This window comes from Pseudorasbora parva, chromosome 11, assembly GCF_024679245.1.
Source record: "Pseudorasbora parva isolate DD20220531a chromosome 11, ASM2467924v1, whole genome shotgun sequence".
NCBI classification, from domain to species: Eukaryota; Metazoa; Chordata; class Actinopteri; order Cypriniformes; family Gobionidae; genus Pseudorasbora; species Pseudorasbora parva.
The window spans coordinates 3,962,992-3,976,767 of NC_090182.1; the positions used below are offsets into that span (position 1 = coordinate 3,962,992).

Genomic DNA, 13,776 nt, shown 5'->3' on the forward strand with positions numbered 1-13,776 from the left:
CAGAAAAAAATCTACAGAAAATAACTAAAACATTAAAATATTACAAATAAATGTTTCTTTAGCAATAACCTAGAAACATGTAAGTGAATGGCACGTCTCATTTGCTAACAAGGATTTATTAGCTTATTGAGCTAGCTTACATGAATGATATGCAATATACATTTTACACCGTGTAATAATAGTTGAGCAATACAATTGTATCTTAATCATTCATGTTAGTTCATAGTGCATAAAAAAGGTTAACAAATCAAACTAACAATGAATAATACTTCTACAGCATTTATTAACCTTACTTAAAGGTGCACTATGCAGCTTTCCTCCACTGGAGGGCGCCTATTCAAAACAAATGCGTAGTTTGATGACGCAAAGTGTGAGCGCAGCATCTTGGGAGATGTGGTCTTCTCATCACAGCCGGTGGAAAATAGGACTCGGGCAGAAATCACGTTCATGCATGCGGTTATTAACGTTACTGTAGTCTAAAGCAGAGCAGGACCGAGTGTTGTGGACCTGAGCAAAGCTGATGGAGCGATTGTTAAACAAATACCCGCCTTGCGAATACCAGGACTTTTATTATGACGGGACAGGACACAGTCGCTGTTCGCCTGCACTGATCCGCTCTTCCGGTTATGATTATGAGGTAATGCAGCTCTGTTTATCATATTAGATACATTTAAGTGTGTTTAAAACGATGTTCACTTTGATCACTTGTTCACACTGCTAAGAGTAAAGCGCTCCTGCGAAATAAAAGCCGAAACCGAGGGTAACGCAGATATGACGCAATTGACAGGCGACTCCGTCAAATGCAATGCTGAAACGTCCCTGTCCTTAGTTAAAATAGCAATTTTCTCACAATTTACAAATAGTTGGAAACTTCTGGGATATTGTAGGTACTCAACTGAAGAAAATATATAACACTGGCCTAGTGGTTTTTGGATATTTTACTGCAAAAATACTACATAGTGCACCTTTAATGTTACAAATGGAATATTGGATATAATGGATTATAATGGATTACTGTATTATATTAAGTGTTATTTCATATAAATTCAAACAGTTTGCTTTTTTAGAACACTTGACAGTTTTCTTATCAAAATAACAAAATATGTTTTGAAATCAAATGCGGTTCTGATGTGTTTATATTTCTGTCGGATGCAGGACCATCAGTCTGGTTTCTTACATCACCTAGTAAGTTGTTACATCGCTTTAACTGTTTGAGGTAAATGTTACTGCTAATGTTAGCGTATCCTCTCAGCCTCGACGACAAAGCAAAGTACATACATACTGCTGTTCTTCCCCTGCTAAAGCATCTAGTCACCAAAAAAAATACTTTATAATGATTTGGCAACATGTACTGAAGTGTTCTGTGTTCATACCGTTTCCCTTTCGCCGTTTTAAACGCGCGTCAGATGTGTCAGCGCGCTCTGTGCAGCAGTAAAGCGTGCAGCCTCACGTGTCCTCGCGTGTTAATGTGTAAAAAAGTGATAGTTTTATATTTGTCCTCTAGAGGCCGCTCTCGCGCTATATAATGCCAGCAGACCCTTCTCAGAGCTCTCGTACGCTACTGTGTAATGACAGCAGCCTTCTCAGCCGCTCCCGCAATGGACGCAAACCGGAAAAACTATCGCATTGATTTTTGACGATAACCGATTGTTCCACCAATCAGCTATCGGTGCCGATTAATCGGCAAATCCGATGAATCGATCGACCTATAGTCATAAGATCATTTTAAACACACTTAAATGTATCTAATATGATAAACAGAGCTTATACTCTTAAACTTTACCTTATACTCATGACCAGAAAAGCGGAAACCGTCCCGTCATAATAAAAGTCCCGGTACTCGCGAGCCGTGTGTTTGTATAACTATCGCTCCAGTGGACGGAAAGTTGCATAGTGCACCTTTAACAGCTCTGAGCTCTGATATAAACTCAATGCTATTAGAAAAGGGGAGGAGCTGTTTGATATGCCCTGTCCTGTCTTCCTGTTTCAGTGGAAATCAGTTCACTATTACTCTCGCTCATACTTGATACTACATACATAGATGTCTGTCCCTGATAGTCAGTGTTATTTTTCAGGATCGGCCGCCACTCCAAGTCCCTGGACACGACGAAGTTTGTGTGTGCTCTGTGCACAGGACAGCTGGTCCTGTTGACCCCTGCGAAGCCCCGGGCGCCCACACCCTTCGCCAGCTTCGTGAAGGAGAACTATGGCTCAGCCAGACAGGAACTGGCCGGCCAGAGCCACGCCGAGGTTATGCGCAAGCTCAGCGCCGACTTCTCCAGCAAGACCCGTCTCAGTCAGAGCTGAAGTCTGATCAGACACACACTCACACGAGCCTCAAATACCTTCAACTAGTGTTGTCAGAAGTAACGACCGCGATACCAAATCAGTACTGAAATGTTAAAAATGTGACGCTTTGAGCGCTGTTGAGCTGGAATCGTAAACACCTCTGACTGGTCATTGTGCTCATCAGATGTGTCTGTGATTGGCTACAATGATCAACGGACGGCAGCGTGAAAGAACACGGAAATGTTTGAAAATGTTTTGGGAGTGTTTAAAAGCACAAGCAGGTGTCAGTAGACGGACCGGTAGGCTGATAGAAGCCTGCGTTCAGACGCTGTGTGTGTATCTGTGTAAGCGCTCTGTGAAAAGCGTCATTGACGTATTTTTACATCATGTTTGTGAAGCCAATCACAGACATATTTGATGAGCCCGTGAGCACAATGACCAGTCAGAGGTGTTTACGATTCTGCTCAGCAGCGCTCAAAGCATCACATTCATACGTTTCAGTACCGATTTGGTATCGAGGTCGGCACTTTTGACAACAGTAACTCCAACCATCACGACCGCTGCTTTAGTTGAGTTCTGTTCATGTGCAGCGACAACTTACTTGAAATATTGACTTTTGTAGATCTGTCACCCTTGATCAGATCAGTTTTTATGTTTTATACTGTGAAATGTATGGTTAAAGGCCATAAAAGCCTTATGATATGAGCCGTATACATGTGTTCATCTACTGTCCTGTGAGTTTGTTGTTAAATCTTGAGTTCGACCTCTTGCTATCAAAGGGAAACGTGTGTGTGTGTGTGTGTGTGTGTGCTCTTATTCATGTCATGTTGATTCGTTATGCCTCATCTTTTTGTGTTTTTTCCTGAATAAACAATTGGGTTACTTTCTCTCTTTATTTTGTGCACATAACTGGAAATCAACACCAATAATGTGCTTAATACAATTTATTTTAAATAATACTTAATAGCATCTCAAATACAAAACATATGAAACTCATTTAAAGGTAGATGTGCATAAAGGAAATACAAATAGGAAAATACAAGCACAGGATCACAGTATATGTTTACTAAAACTGCAGAAATCTGAGGCACAGAGAAGGGCTGTAGTCCTGAAAGCAGAGCCAACAGAAGGGGTTCGGTGTAAACTCGACTATAATAATCATTCAACACGTCTCTGGATGGTTTAATCAGTGATGTACTATATTAATAAATACTTTAACCACAAAGCAGAAACTAAAATGTAAAGTAGGCCTCGATCTATATGAGTGAATATGAAAAAAAAAATACATTTGACATTTCAATTTGCTACGTTTACATGGGCACCTTTAGTTTTTCGAGCAGTTTTTTATACATGAGCGCTATTTATTATAAAAGTTAATGTGTGATTTATGTAACGCGATAAAAAATTGGTAGGCTATTGATTTTCTTGACATGTGCACGGTTAACGGCTGTTGGCTCATAATAACCGTCATCCCGCCATCGCTGCTTATTTTTCTTTTTTAAAAAACAGACTTAATTATTTTGAGTCCTAATTTGAAGACGACGAGCACTCGGCGCTTTGTTCAGCAGTAAAAAAGCCCCTTCTCGAGCCCAAAACAAGACGTCTGTGGATTTAGGACTACTGGCAAGCCGTTTTAACATTTAATCCTTCAGACATCGTATCTATTTTCATGCTACTACTATTTTTTTTTTTTTTAGGTAGTATCTATTCCATTAAGGACTACTTATTCATTAAATACGAGTAGGCTACCTTCTAAATAGATACTATACCTAATAAATACATTTTACTAATATTTATTCCAAATGTTAACACTAACTAATTACTAGTAAGATTATAAATTGAACTCTACAGTGGCCATTCTGACTAGTCATAAGACGAGTAAAAAGCAGTTGACTAGTAAGAGAATGTTACTAGTTTTAATTAAAAAAAGATACTAGTGTATAATAAATACTAGTATCTAAAAAATAAGAAATAGTATATATTGAATGACTAGTAGTGTATTTGATAAGAGTCTATAGAGTGTATAAGAGTACTTGTATTGATCTGGATTTTTATATTATAACGTGATATAATTAAGCATTATCGCAAGAGAGCTGTTTTCACACATTTGAAGAACATGACTGCATACTGAAACAAAAACATTATTTATACATTTGTAATTTACCATTTTAAAAGCATCTGTACCACCACCACCAGTGCAAAGATGCATTTTGTTGTTAATGATTTCATTTGATTGGTAACAACTCTATATGGTGTCTTATTCTAATTATGTTTTTTGATTAAAAATAAATAATTTCTCAGGCAGTAATATGGATCTTTATGAATATATGGAGTGCTGGTCTGGTCTGGTCTTGACCCCTCAAAGTTTTGGTCTCAGATTAGGCGGTCTTGACTACAACAATAACTACTAGTATCTTTTTAAAAGTGTATATTTAATAGGCACTACTATCTAAAGAATAGGCACTATACCTAAAGAATAAGTAGATTTTTAGATTGACACGACACTCATTTATGACAGCAGCTTGTTCTGTGAGCCATTTCTAGGTCATCGTGCATCCAGTTTTAGTTTTCAATCTCAATTCAATTCAATTCAATCTCTTTAGTTTTCGCTCAAGTGTTTACATGTTCCATCGAACGGATCAGAAAAGGATCAGATAGCACCCCTTACAATCCCAATGACATTTAAACTGGATTGGGCCGATTCATTCTGGGGTTACGTGCGACTTTTTATTTTTTTACTTTTATATCCTGCAAGTAACCCGATTATAACCGGATTATTAGTGTGCATGTAAACGCAGCTATTTCAGGAAAATTAAGCACATTTTCCCTCCAAATTCCCATCTCAAGGAAAGCATCCATCTTACTTTTTTTTTTTTGTGATTATCATTTTTTAAAATATTTTTAAACTTAATATATTAATAAATAACCTTCTTTTGAATGCAAAATGTATTTTCTTATCCTGAAAAAAGATTCCCTCATAATGACAGATTGACAAATTATTTGAGTCGTTGTATGACTCACGCGATCGATCGCTACGACCTCCGTTATGTTCAATCTTCACCGATATGATCTGAGACTATAGAGTGTATCCAGCTGACGTTTGGCAAACCCACACGGGTCTGATACTTGACCACCGGGGTTGACAGGCATCAAGGTTTTGGAATGGTACGGTGCATAAAACAGCGAAATTATTAATAAAAAAAACATAAATATATATGTTTACATATAAATTAATTTCTGTCAGACTCCTGTGCTTCTGGTAACATTCAGTACAAACTGGTTTTCTTCATGATGCGAAGAAACTCCTGCTGGTTAACTTCTCCATCCCCGTCTCGGTCTGCTTCATCAATCATTTCCTAAACACAGGAACAGAAATCAACCCTCTACAATGTGAGTAAAACACTCGCATATGCAAGTAAATGTTCTCTAAATTCTTAGAAACTTAGAATTACTAAAACTAACAGTTTTAGTTCTAATTACTAAAGTTCTATCATTAAATAGTGCTTGATTATCATAATATCATAGTCTAATGCTTAATTGACTGATGTTAAGAGTACGTTCAGATATTTAAAAAGTGGTGCCATTTTACAAAGATATCTATCTATCTATCTATCTATCTATCTATCTATCTATCTATCTATCTATCTATCTATCTATCTATCTATCTATCTATCTATCTATCTATCTATCTATCTATCTGTCTGTCTGTCTGTCTGTCTGTCTTTCTATATATATATATATATATATATATATATATATATATATATATAGAAGGACCTGTATATATATATATATATATATATATATATATATATATATATATATATATATATATATGTATATATATATATATATATATATATATATATATATATATATATATATATATATACAGTCTTGTTCAAAATAATAGCAGTACAATGTGACTAACCAGAATAATCAAGGTTTTTAGTATATTTTTTTATTGCTACGTGGCAAACAAGTTACCAGTAGGTTCAGTAGATTCTCAGAAAACAAACAAGACCCAGCATTCATGATATGCACGCTCTTAAGGCTGTGCAATTGGGCAATTAGTTGAATTAGTTGAAAGGGGTGTGTTCAAAAAAATAGCAGTGTCTACCTTTGACTGTACAAACTCAAAACTATTTTGTACAAACATTTTTTTTTCTTCTGGGATTTAGCAATCCTGTGAATCACTAAACTAATATTTAGTTGTATGACCACAGTTTTTTAAAACTGCTTGACATCTGTGTGGCATGGAGTCAACCAACTTGTGGCACCTCTCAGCTGTTATTCCACTCCATGATTCTTTAACAACATTCCACAATTCATTCACATTTCTTGGTTTTGCTTCAGAAACAGCATTTTTGATATCACCCCACAAGTTCTCAATTGGATTAAGGTCTGGAGATTGGGCTGGCCACTCCATAACATTAATTTTGTTGGTTTGGAACCAAGACTTTGCCCGTTTACTAGTGTGTTTTGGGTCATTGTCTTGTTGAAACAACCGTTTCAAGGGCATGTCCTCTTCAGCATAGGGCAACATGACCTCTTCAAGTATTTTAACATATGCAAACTGATCCATGATCCCTGGTATGCGATAAATAGGCCCAACACCATAGTAGGAGAAACATGCCCATATCATGATGCTTGCACCTCCATGCTTCACTGTCTTCACTGTGTACTGTGGCTTGAATTCAGAGTTTGGGGGTCGTCTCACAAACTGCCTGTGGCCCTTGGACCCAAAAAGAACAATTTTACTCTCATCAGTCCACAAAATGTTCCTCCATTTCTCTTTAGGCCAGTTGATGTGTTCTTTGGCAAATTGTAACCTCTTCTGCACATGCCTTTTTTTTAACAGAGGGACTTTGCGGGGGATTCTTGAAAATAGATTAGCTTCACACAGACGTCTTCTAACTGTCACAGTACTTACAGGTAACTCCAGACTGTCTTTGATCATCCTGGAGGTGATCATTGGCTGAGCCTTTGCCATTCTGGTTATTCTTCTATCCATTTTGATGGTTGTCTTCCGTTTTCTTCCACGTCTCTCTGGTTTTGCTCTCCATTTTAAGGCATTGGAGATCATTTTAGCTGAACAGCCTATCATTTTTTGCACCTCTTTATAGGTTTTCCCCTCTCTAATCAACTTTTTAATCAAAGTACGCTGTTCTTCTGAACAATGTCTTGAACGACCCATTTTCCTCAGCTTTCAAATGCATGTTCAACAAGTGTTGGCTTCATCCTTAAATAGGGGCCACCTGATTCACACCTGTTTCTTCACAAAATTGATGACCTCAGTGATTGAATGCCACACTGCTATTTTTTTGAACACACCCCTTTCAACTAATTGCCCAATTGCACAGCCTTAAGAGCGTGCATATCATGAATGCTGGGTCTTGTTTGTTTTCTGAGAATCTACTGAACCTACTGGTAACTTGTTTGCCACGTAGCAATAAAAAATATACTAAAAACCTTGATTATTCTGGTTAGTCACATTGTACTGCTATTATTTTGAACAAGACTGTATATATATATATATATATATATATATATATATACACACAGGTCCTTCTCAAAAAATTAGCATATTGTGATAAAGTTCATTATTTTCCATAATGTAATGATAAAAATTAAATATATTTCATATATTTTAGATTCATTGCACTCCGACTGAAATATTTCAGGTCTTTTATTGTTTTAATACTGATGATTTTGGCATACAGCTCACCCCCAAAAATTAGCATATTTCATCCTAATTTTTTGAGAAGGACCTGTATATATACTCTAAAAAATTTTAGGTTGAATTGAAATTCCAATTGAAATTTTTCTAGTCACTGATCACATCTACATTTTTCAGTTGGCCGAATTTAATTTCTGTTAATTAAATTGCATAAATTCACAGAATTTCAATTCGGCCAACTGAAAATTTAAAATTTAAGACAAATTGGAGACTTGTTTTTTTTTTTTACAGTGTAAATATATATACAAACTAAAATTGGCGATTCTATTGCCAAGATGTGTGTAGAGGGTTGAAAATGTGGAGTTAAGATAATTAAGTAAAATAATTAAAGATAATTAGCACTAGGTAATTTTTCAACCTTCATAATATATTTTTTAAGACTCTTGTGATGATACATCGACTTACAATAGGTTGAATGACACGTCTGCCATAGCCTGATGGGGTCTGTATCGCTTTTAATCGTACTTTTAAACTTCGGGTTTCGGGTAGTCACCCGAGAAAAAAAAGAACTACAAAATTCGACTGCTTTACGGCATATACGTCACTTCCAGCAACACACACACTTCCTTACATTCGGACGTGCGAGCCCAACTTTGTTCGTCGGATAATATAGTCATGTCCGAAGCAGCAGAGACAAATAAGAAAGAAAAGGTTTTGTTGGAGGAAAGCAATAAGAGGAAAGGAAAAAGTGATGTGATTAAAGGCAGGACGAGGATCAACATGTGACCAGCGTTTGCTCGTTGGCGTGAGCTGAAGGAGGCGTGCCCAACCGATGCGGTCCTGCTTGTTACGGTGAGCTACCACTCAAACATTGAACTGAAGTATCATATAGATTCTGTAAAACGCTAACCAATAGACTACTATAATGACGCTGGCTTGTAAACGTGAGCATCGTGATTATTTGGCGTTTGAAAAAAATAAAACCCATGAAATTATATTCATAAGACATGCTGAAACATATGCCACTGACTGTACCTGGGATGAAGACATTTCACACGCGCCGCCAGAAGAACACCTGCATGTGAACTCCTCCTGCAGTGTTCAGGGGAACTGTTAGTGCTGCACCGACCCGCGGGACGCTTTTATGGAGTTATTTGGCCCGCACCGCACCGCTGTATATATTTTTACAACCCACCGCGCACCCGCGGCCATTAAATAGACATACGGGGTCCGCGGGTTATGAGACGACCCGCTCATCACTAGTTCAGGGCTATCAGGGCTGTCATGTCAACAAATGCACGCGCGATGGCATCTCCTGATGTAGGATGACAGAGCTTACGACAGTAGCTGAGGACATTATTTTTTCCCAACTGTAGGGGGACCCCGAGAGCAAAAGTTGCCAAGTGCGGCTTTAAAGATAAGTTAAAATAATTAAATTCAATAAGAGTGTAAACATTTTATTAAATTTTTCATTAAATTTTTATTTTTTAATTAATTATTATTATTAATTATTATTATTTAAAAAAATTATGGTTATGTATGTGTGCATGCATATACCGAATTGTAAGTATGTATCTATATGATGTATGCTATCTTGTGTAAAATGATTGCAACTAAAATCTTGCATGTTGACCAAAAAACTAAAGAGATAAAAGAAAAAAAGAGAAAAAGAAAAAAAAGGCTGCTCCTGTACCTGCAGCTCCTCGTCGGTGAGGTTTTCCCCGAGCTCCTTGGCCACTCTCTTTAGATTCCGGAAAGATATTTTTCCAGTCTCGTCATCGTCAAACAGCCGGAAAGCCTTGAGAATTTCTTCTTTTGAGTCCTTTTCAGCCTAGAGGTTTCCAAACAGTAATAAGAGTTTTCTTTTCTACAATATTCTTACTTAGAAAAAAAAAAACATACCATTTTTTGGTTCATCACTGCCATGAAATCATTGAAGGAGATCTTTCCGGTAGCATCCTTATCAACCTCTGCAATCATTTTCTTGATTTCCTCCTTTTTAGGCTCAAATCCCAGCGCTCTCATGGCCACCTGAGGAGAGTCCTTCATTACTCACACAGCGCTTCACATTCAGACGGCATACAGAGATACGGGCTGGCGAAGCTATGGAACATTATTTTGTTTCATAAGTCAAACAATTTTCGTTTTTTCTAGAATGTCCCAAGTTCTAGCATCCTTTTCGTTTAGTTTTTGTGATAACACAATATTGTTGGATTAAAATATCCAAAAACCACTAGAACAGTGTTATATACTTTGTTGACTTGTGTGCATTATCCCAAATGTTTCCAAGAATGTTTAAATCCAGTGAAAGAGGAGCATTATAACATCACTTTAACACACTTAGGTGTGTGTGATATGATTAAACAGCGCTGCGTTACTACACACACACACACACACGAGTGGAAGAAGCAGAAGCGTTCGTCTGACAGAATAAAAGCTCCGCCCACTCAAGAGTCAAGACACGCCTTTGTTTTGAATAGGAGACGAAAAATGACATACTGTGCCTTTAAGCTTGAGACTATAGAGTGTAAACAGTTGCTGACATTCGGCTATTTGACATCATAGAGATACAGTGGAGTCCAAAAGTCTTGCGGCCCTATTAAAAATAATTTGTGAAAATATTAAATTTCGTATACGTTCGACTAGTCATACATTTTTCATTCAAGAAATTTCTAAATTTAAAGTCGCCAAGAAGTCATTTGACACTTCTAATTGTTGTATGCAATATTGCAGATGTCGTCATCATAATTGTTTTACATTGATGTATTTTTATAAACTGATGTTCCTGGTAATCTTAAATCAGAGTAACTTCCCGTCCCTCTTGCAGTGACTTCTCTTCTCTAACCCCTTGGACCCACCCGTGGGTCCAAAATTGCTTGCGCAAAACTCGCGCACCACAAAACTAGACATATATGGTATAATTTGAAAGATTAGAACCTCAGCTTTCTTAATAACCCAATAACTTCTGCATTTATATTATATAGAAGAAAATAATACGGTCTGAATTCGACCCCCCCGCAATGACACCCCCCCCCCCCCTTGAGAAAATCATGCAAATAATATAAAATTTCATATTTTTATCACACAAACACACCTAAAATAGACAAGTCATATATCAAATGAAAGCTATCGGCCTCAGGAATATCAATTAATTTCACCGATCCAATAATTTACATTAAATTTATTATCAAAAGAATCACAAAGATGGAAATGACTCCTTTGAACAAGCAAACACGAGTCCTATTCCTGCTCGGATCACAAACTCGGTGTAAAGCTAGTAGCCTCAAGCGCTATATCAGCTTGTTCCTTAGGTGGTTTGCTTCAAAATGAGACTATTTTTACATGTCTGTGAGCAATCATGGCCAAATGACACTGTAATATGTCACCGATGTCAAGATCAAAACATGTGATGCAGACAAATACTCTTATTATTGCTAGTTTTGATTGTCGATGTTAGTCACGATTTTTGAGGATGTCATCACATATTGCATCACGCTACAGAAAAGCCGAGAATCTCAGCTCTTTATAGACATGTGGATCATGATTCTAGACCAATCAGAGCCCGAGATCTCCCTTTAAAAGTTGAAGAGGCGGAGCCTTCTTTTTGATTTCCTAGTGGCCAGTTTATGTCAGTGCAGATGAGGAGGAGTTATTAGACACTTTGGTCAGATAAATCTCAATAACTTTTATTTGCAAGGAGATATCAAGAAAATGATTTTCCCCCTGTTTAGTGCCAATTTATAGAATCAACAGAAACTTCCAAAAAGCTTGGAGACCAAAATTATAAAAAAATACAGATTTTTAAATAACAAATTAATTAAAAATAAATCCAAATATTTTTTTTTATATATATGTTTATCATACGATTGTGAATAGATACAATAGAACATATGCAATATTTCACCACTGTGTTAAAAGTTAGTTTTCTCTGTAAAATGAGACTATTTTTATCAATTTACTCCAATTTTTAAATTCAGATATTCCTAATTCTCAAAAAAATGCAAAATGTGCTGCAGAGCTGAAGTGGCTAATGACTCACATGAGATCCACCAAAGCAAACCACAACCGTCCAATCATTTCCCCACAGACAAACTCAAGCCCCGCCCTACATTTATTCTTGTTTGCAAAGCGATTCCCTCAGATATGAAAGAGAAGAAAAGACTAGCGCAACTTACATTTTAAGTCAAATTTAAAAGATATTCTTTAAAAGAGTTTCTAATAAATGCACGGCATCATATCTCACCTTTAACTCCTTCACCTCAATAAAACCAGAGCCATCGGTGTCAAAGAGCTCGAACGCCTCTCGGATCTCCTGCCTTTGCTCCTCCGTCAGTTCAGGCTTCGGGTTGGTTTTTTTACGAGGGGCTACGGCTCCCAGAGAGGGTCTTTTGGGACTAGTGGCCTGTGTTAGAACAGAATAGAACAGATTATAATATAATATAATATAATATAATATAATATAATATAATATAATATAATATAATATAATACAATAGAATAAAAGAGAATAGAACAGAAGAGAATAGAACAGATTAGAATATATTAGAATAGAATAGATTAGAAAAACAGGAGTAAATCAATAATAAAAGATCCTGTAAACATAAATGTTCCAGAGCACATAAGAGATGATGACGGTTAGAATAAGATTGTTATGTGAAAGAAATAGAGAAGAATAGCATTTTATCCGTGGTTGTAAATTCACTCATAAATGCCATGATGACAGTTTGCTCTGTGTTTTTCCCGATGAAAAAGAAAGACCAGCAGCAATAATAAGCAAAACACATGCGATCACATATGTTCACAAACCTGAAGGAGATATTTACATACAAATGGCAATTAAACGATCACTAAAAGGGAGTGACACTACTTTGATTTAATCGCAATAATAAACACAGATTGCGCGACACAGTGACATTGGTCGTGACTCACCATCTTCACCGACAGAGCACCAGAATAAACAACACTATGGTGAAGGCTTGGCTCATGAATATTAATGACGCCTCGTGACGTTCGGTCTGTGTGCCCGACTGATTGGCTGAAGGAAAGACGTTTGAAAGTGGGCGGAAACATTGTCTTATGAATATTAATTAGGAAGCTGCAGGAAGCAACAGTCCATTCGTAATTTCGTACTATTCGTACAAAAGCATCTTACCTCGATTATAACGCTTCTTTAAGTGAACTGTGTGAATATAATACAGTGCACATTCTACTTATATCCCATACCATGGGGCTCTATTAAGCGAACATATTCGTAAATCTGACTGACCACAATAATTAGGCTACCTTTTATTTATTTTTTAATTTTATAAAGCAATGCTCGAAAAACAATAACATAATAACATTGCCAATACAGATACATTAACACACAACAAAATAAGACATCATTTCTACATAATTGACAGACACACATCTACAAACATCTTACAACAAACTGAGAACAGTTACAATTTAATAATAATAATTACCATCATAAATTACCACACACGAAGATCTTTTGCTGCGCTGATTTAAAATTGCCGAACGTTTATTATAAACATATTAGCAAATATAGTCAAATAAATCAGGTAATGTATTTTGTCGGCGTGTATGTACCTTTACATGTTATATATATGTTATTATTTGCATATCTCAATGTATTTTATAAATAAATACGCAGACGCGCTTTTCCTATACTTGCTATATAAATAATAAAAAAAAGCACATGTAGGAGTTTGATTGGTGACGTCACGGGGAGGTAAAAGTGTTCTTTCTACTGATTGGGCCGCGCAGTGGCGCTCTTTGACGTAGCCCTCCTCTCATTGGCTAGA

General features: G+C 36.6%; 2 protein-coding genes across 3 annotated transcripts in view; one reads left to right on the forward strand and one right to left on the reverse strand.

Annotated features, from left to right (window-relative positions):
* Positions 1 to 3,447, forward strand: part of gcna (germ cell nuclear acidic peptidase) — a 19,536-nt gene extending 16,089 nt beyond the window's left edge. For both annotated transcript variants that reach the window (XM_067456823.1, XM_067456825.1), the window contains exon 13: positions 2,076 to 3,447. In XM_067456823.1, the coding sequence (XP_067312924.1) occupies positions 2,076 to 2,307 (232 nt within the window). In that variant the 3' untranslated portion in view covers positions 2,308 to 3,447. The remainder of the gene's footprint in view (positions 1 to 2,075) is intronic.
* Positions 3,216 to 12,944, reverse strand: cetn2 (centrin, EF-hand protein, 2). Its single transcript, XM_067456826.1, has 5 exons — positions 12,899 to 12,944; positions 12,213 to 12,371; positions 9,872 to 10,000; positions 9,663 to 9,800; positions 3,216 to 5,645 (listed from the first exon to the last, which is right to left on the reverse strand). Exons 1-5 carry the CDS (start codon positions 12,899 to 12,901, stop codon positions 5,556 to 5,558), a joined length of 519 nt encoding a protein of 172 aa, XP_067312927.1. The 5' UTR covers positions 12,902 to 12,944; the 3' UTR covers positions 3,216 to 5,555.
* Positions 12,945 to 13,776: the final 832 nt, after the last annotated feature.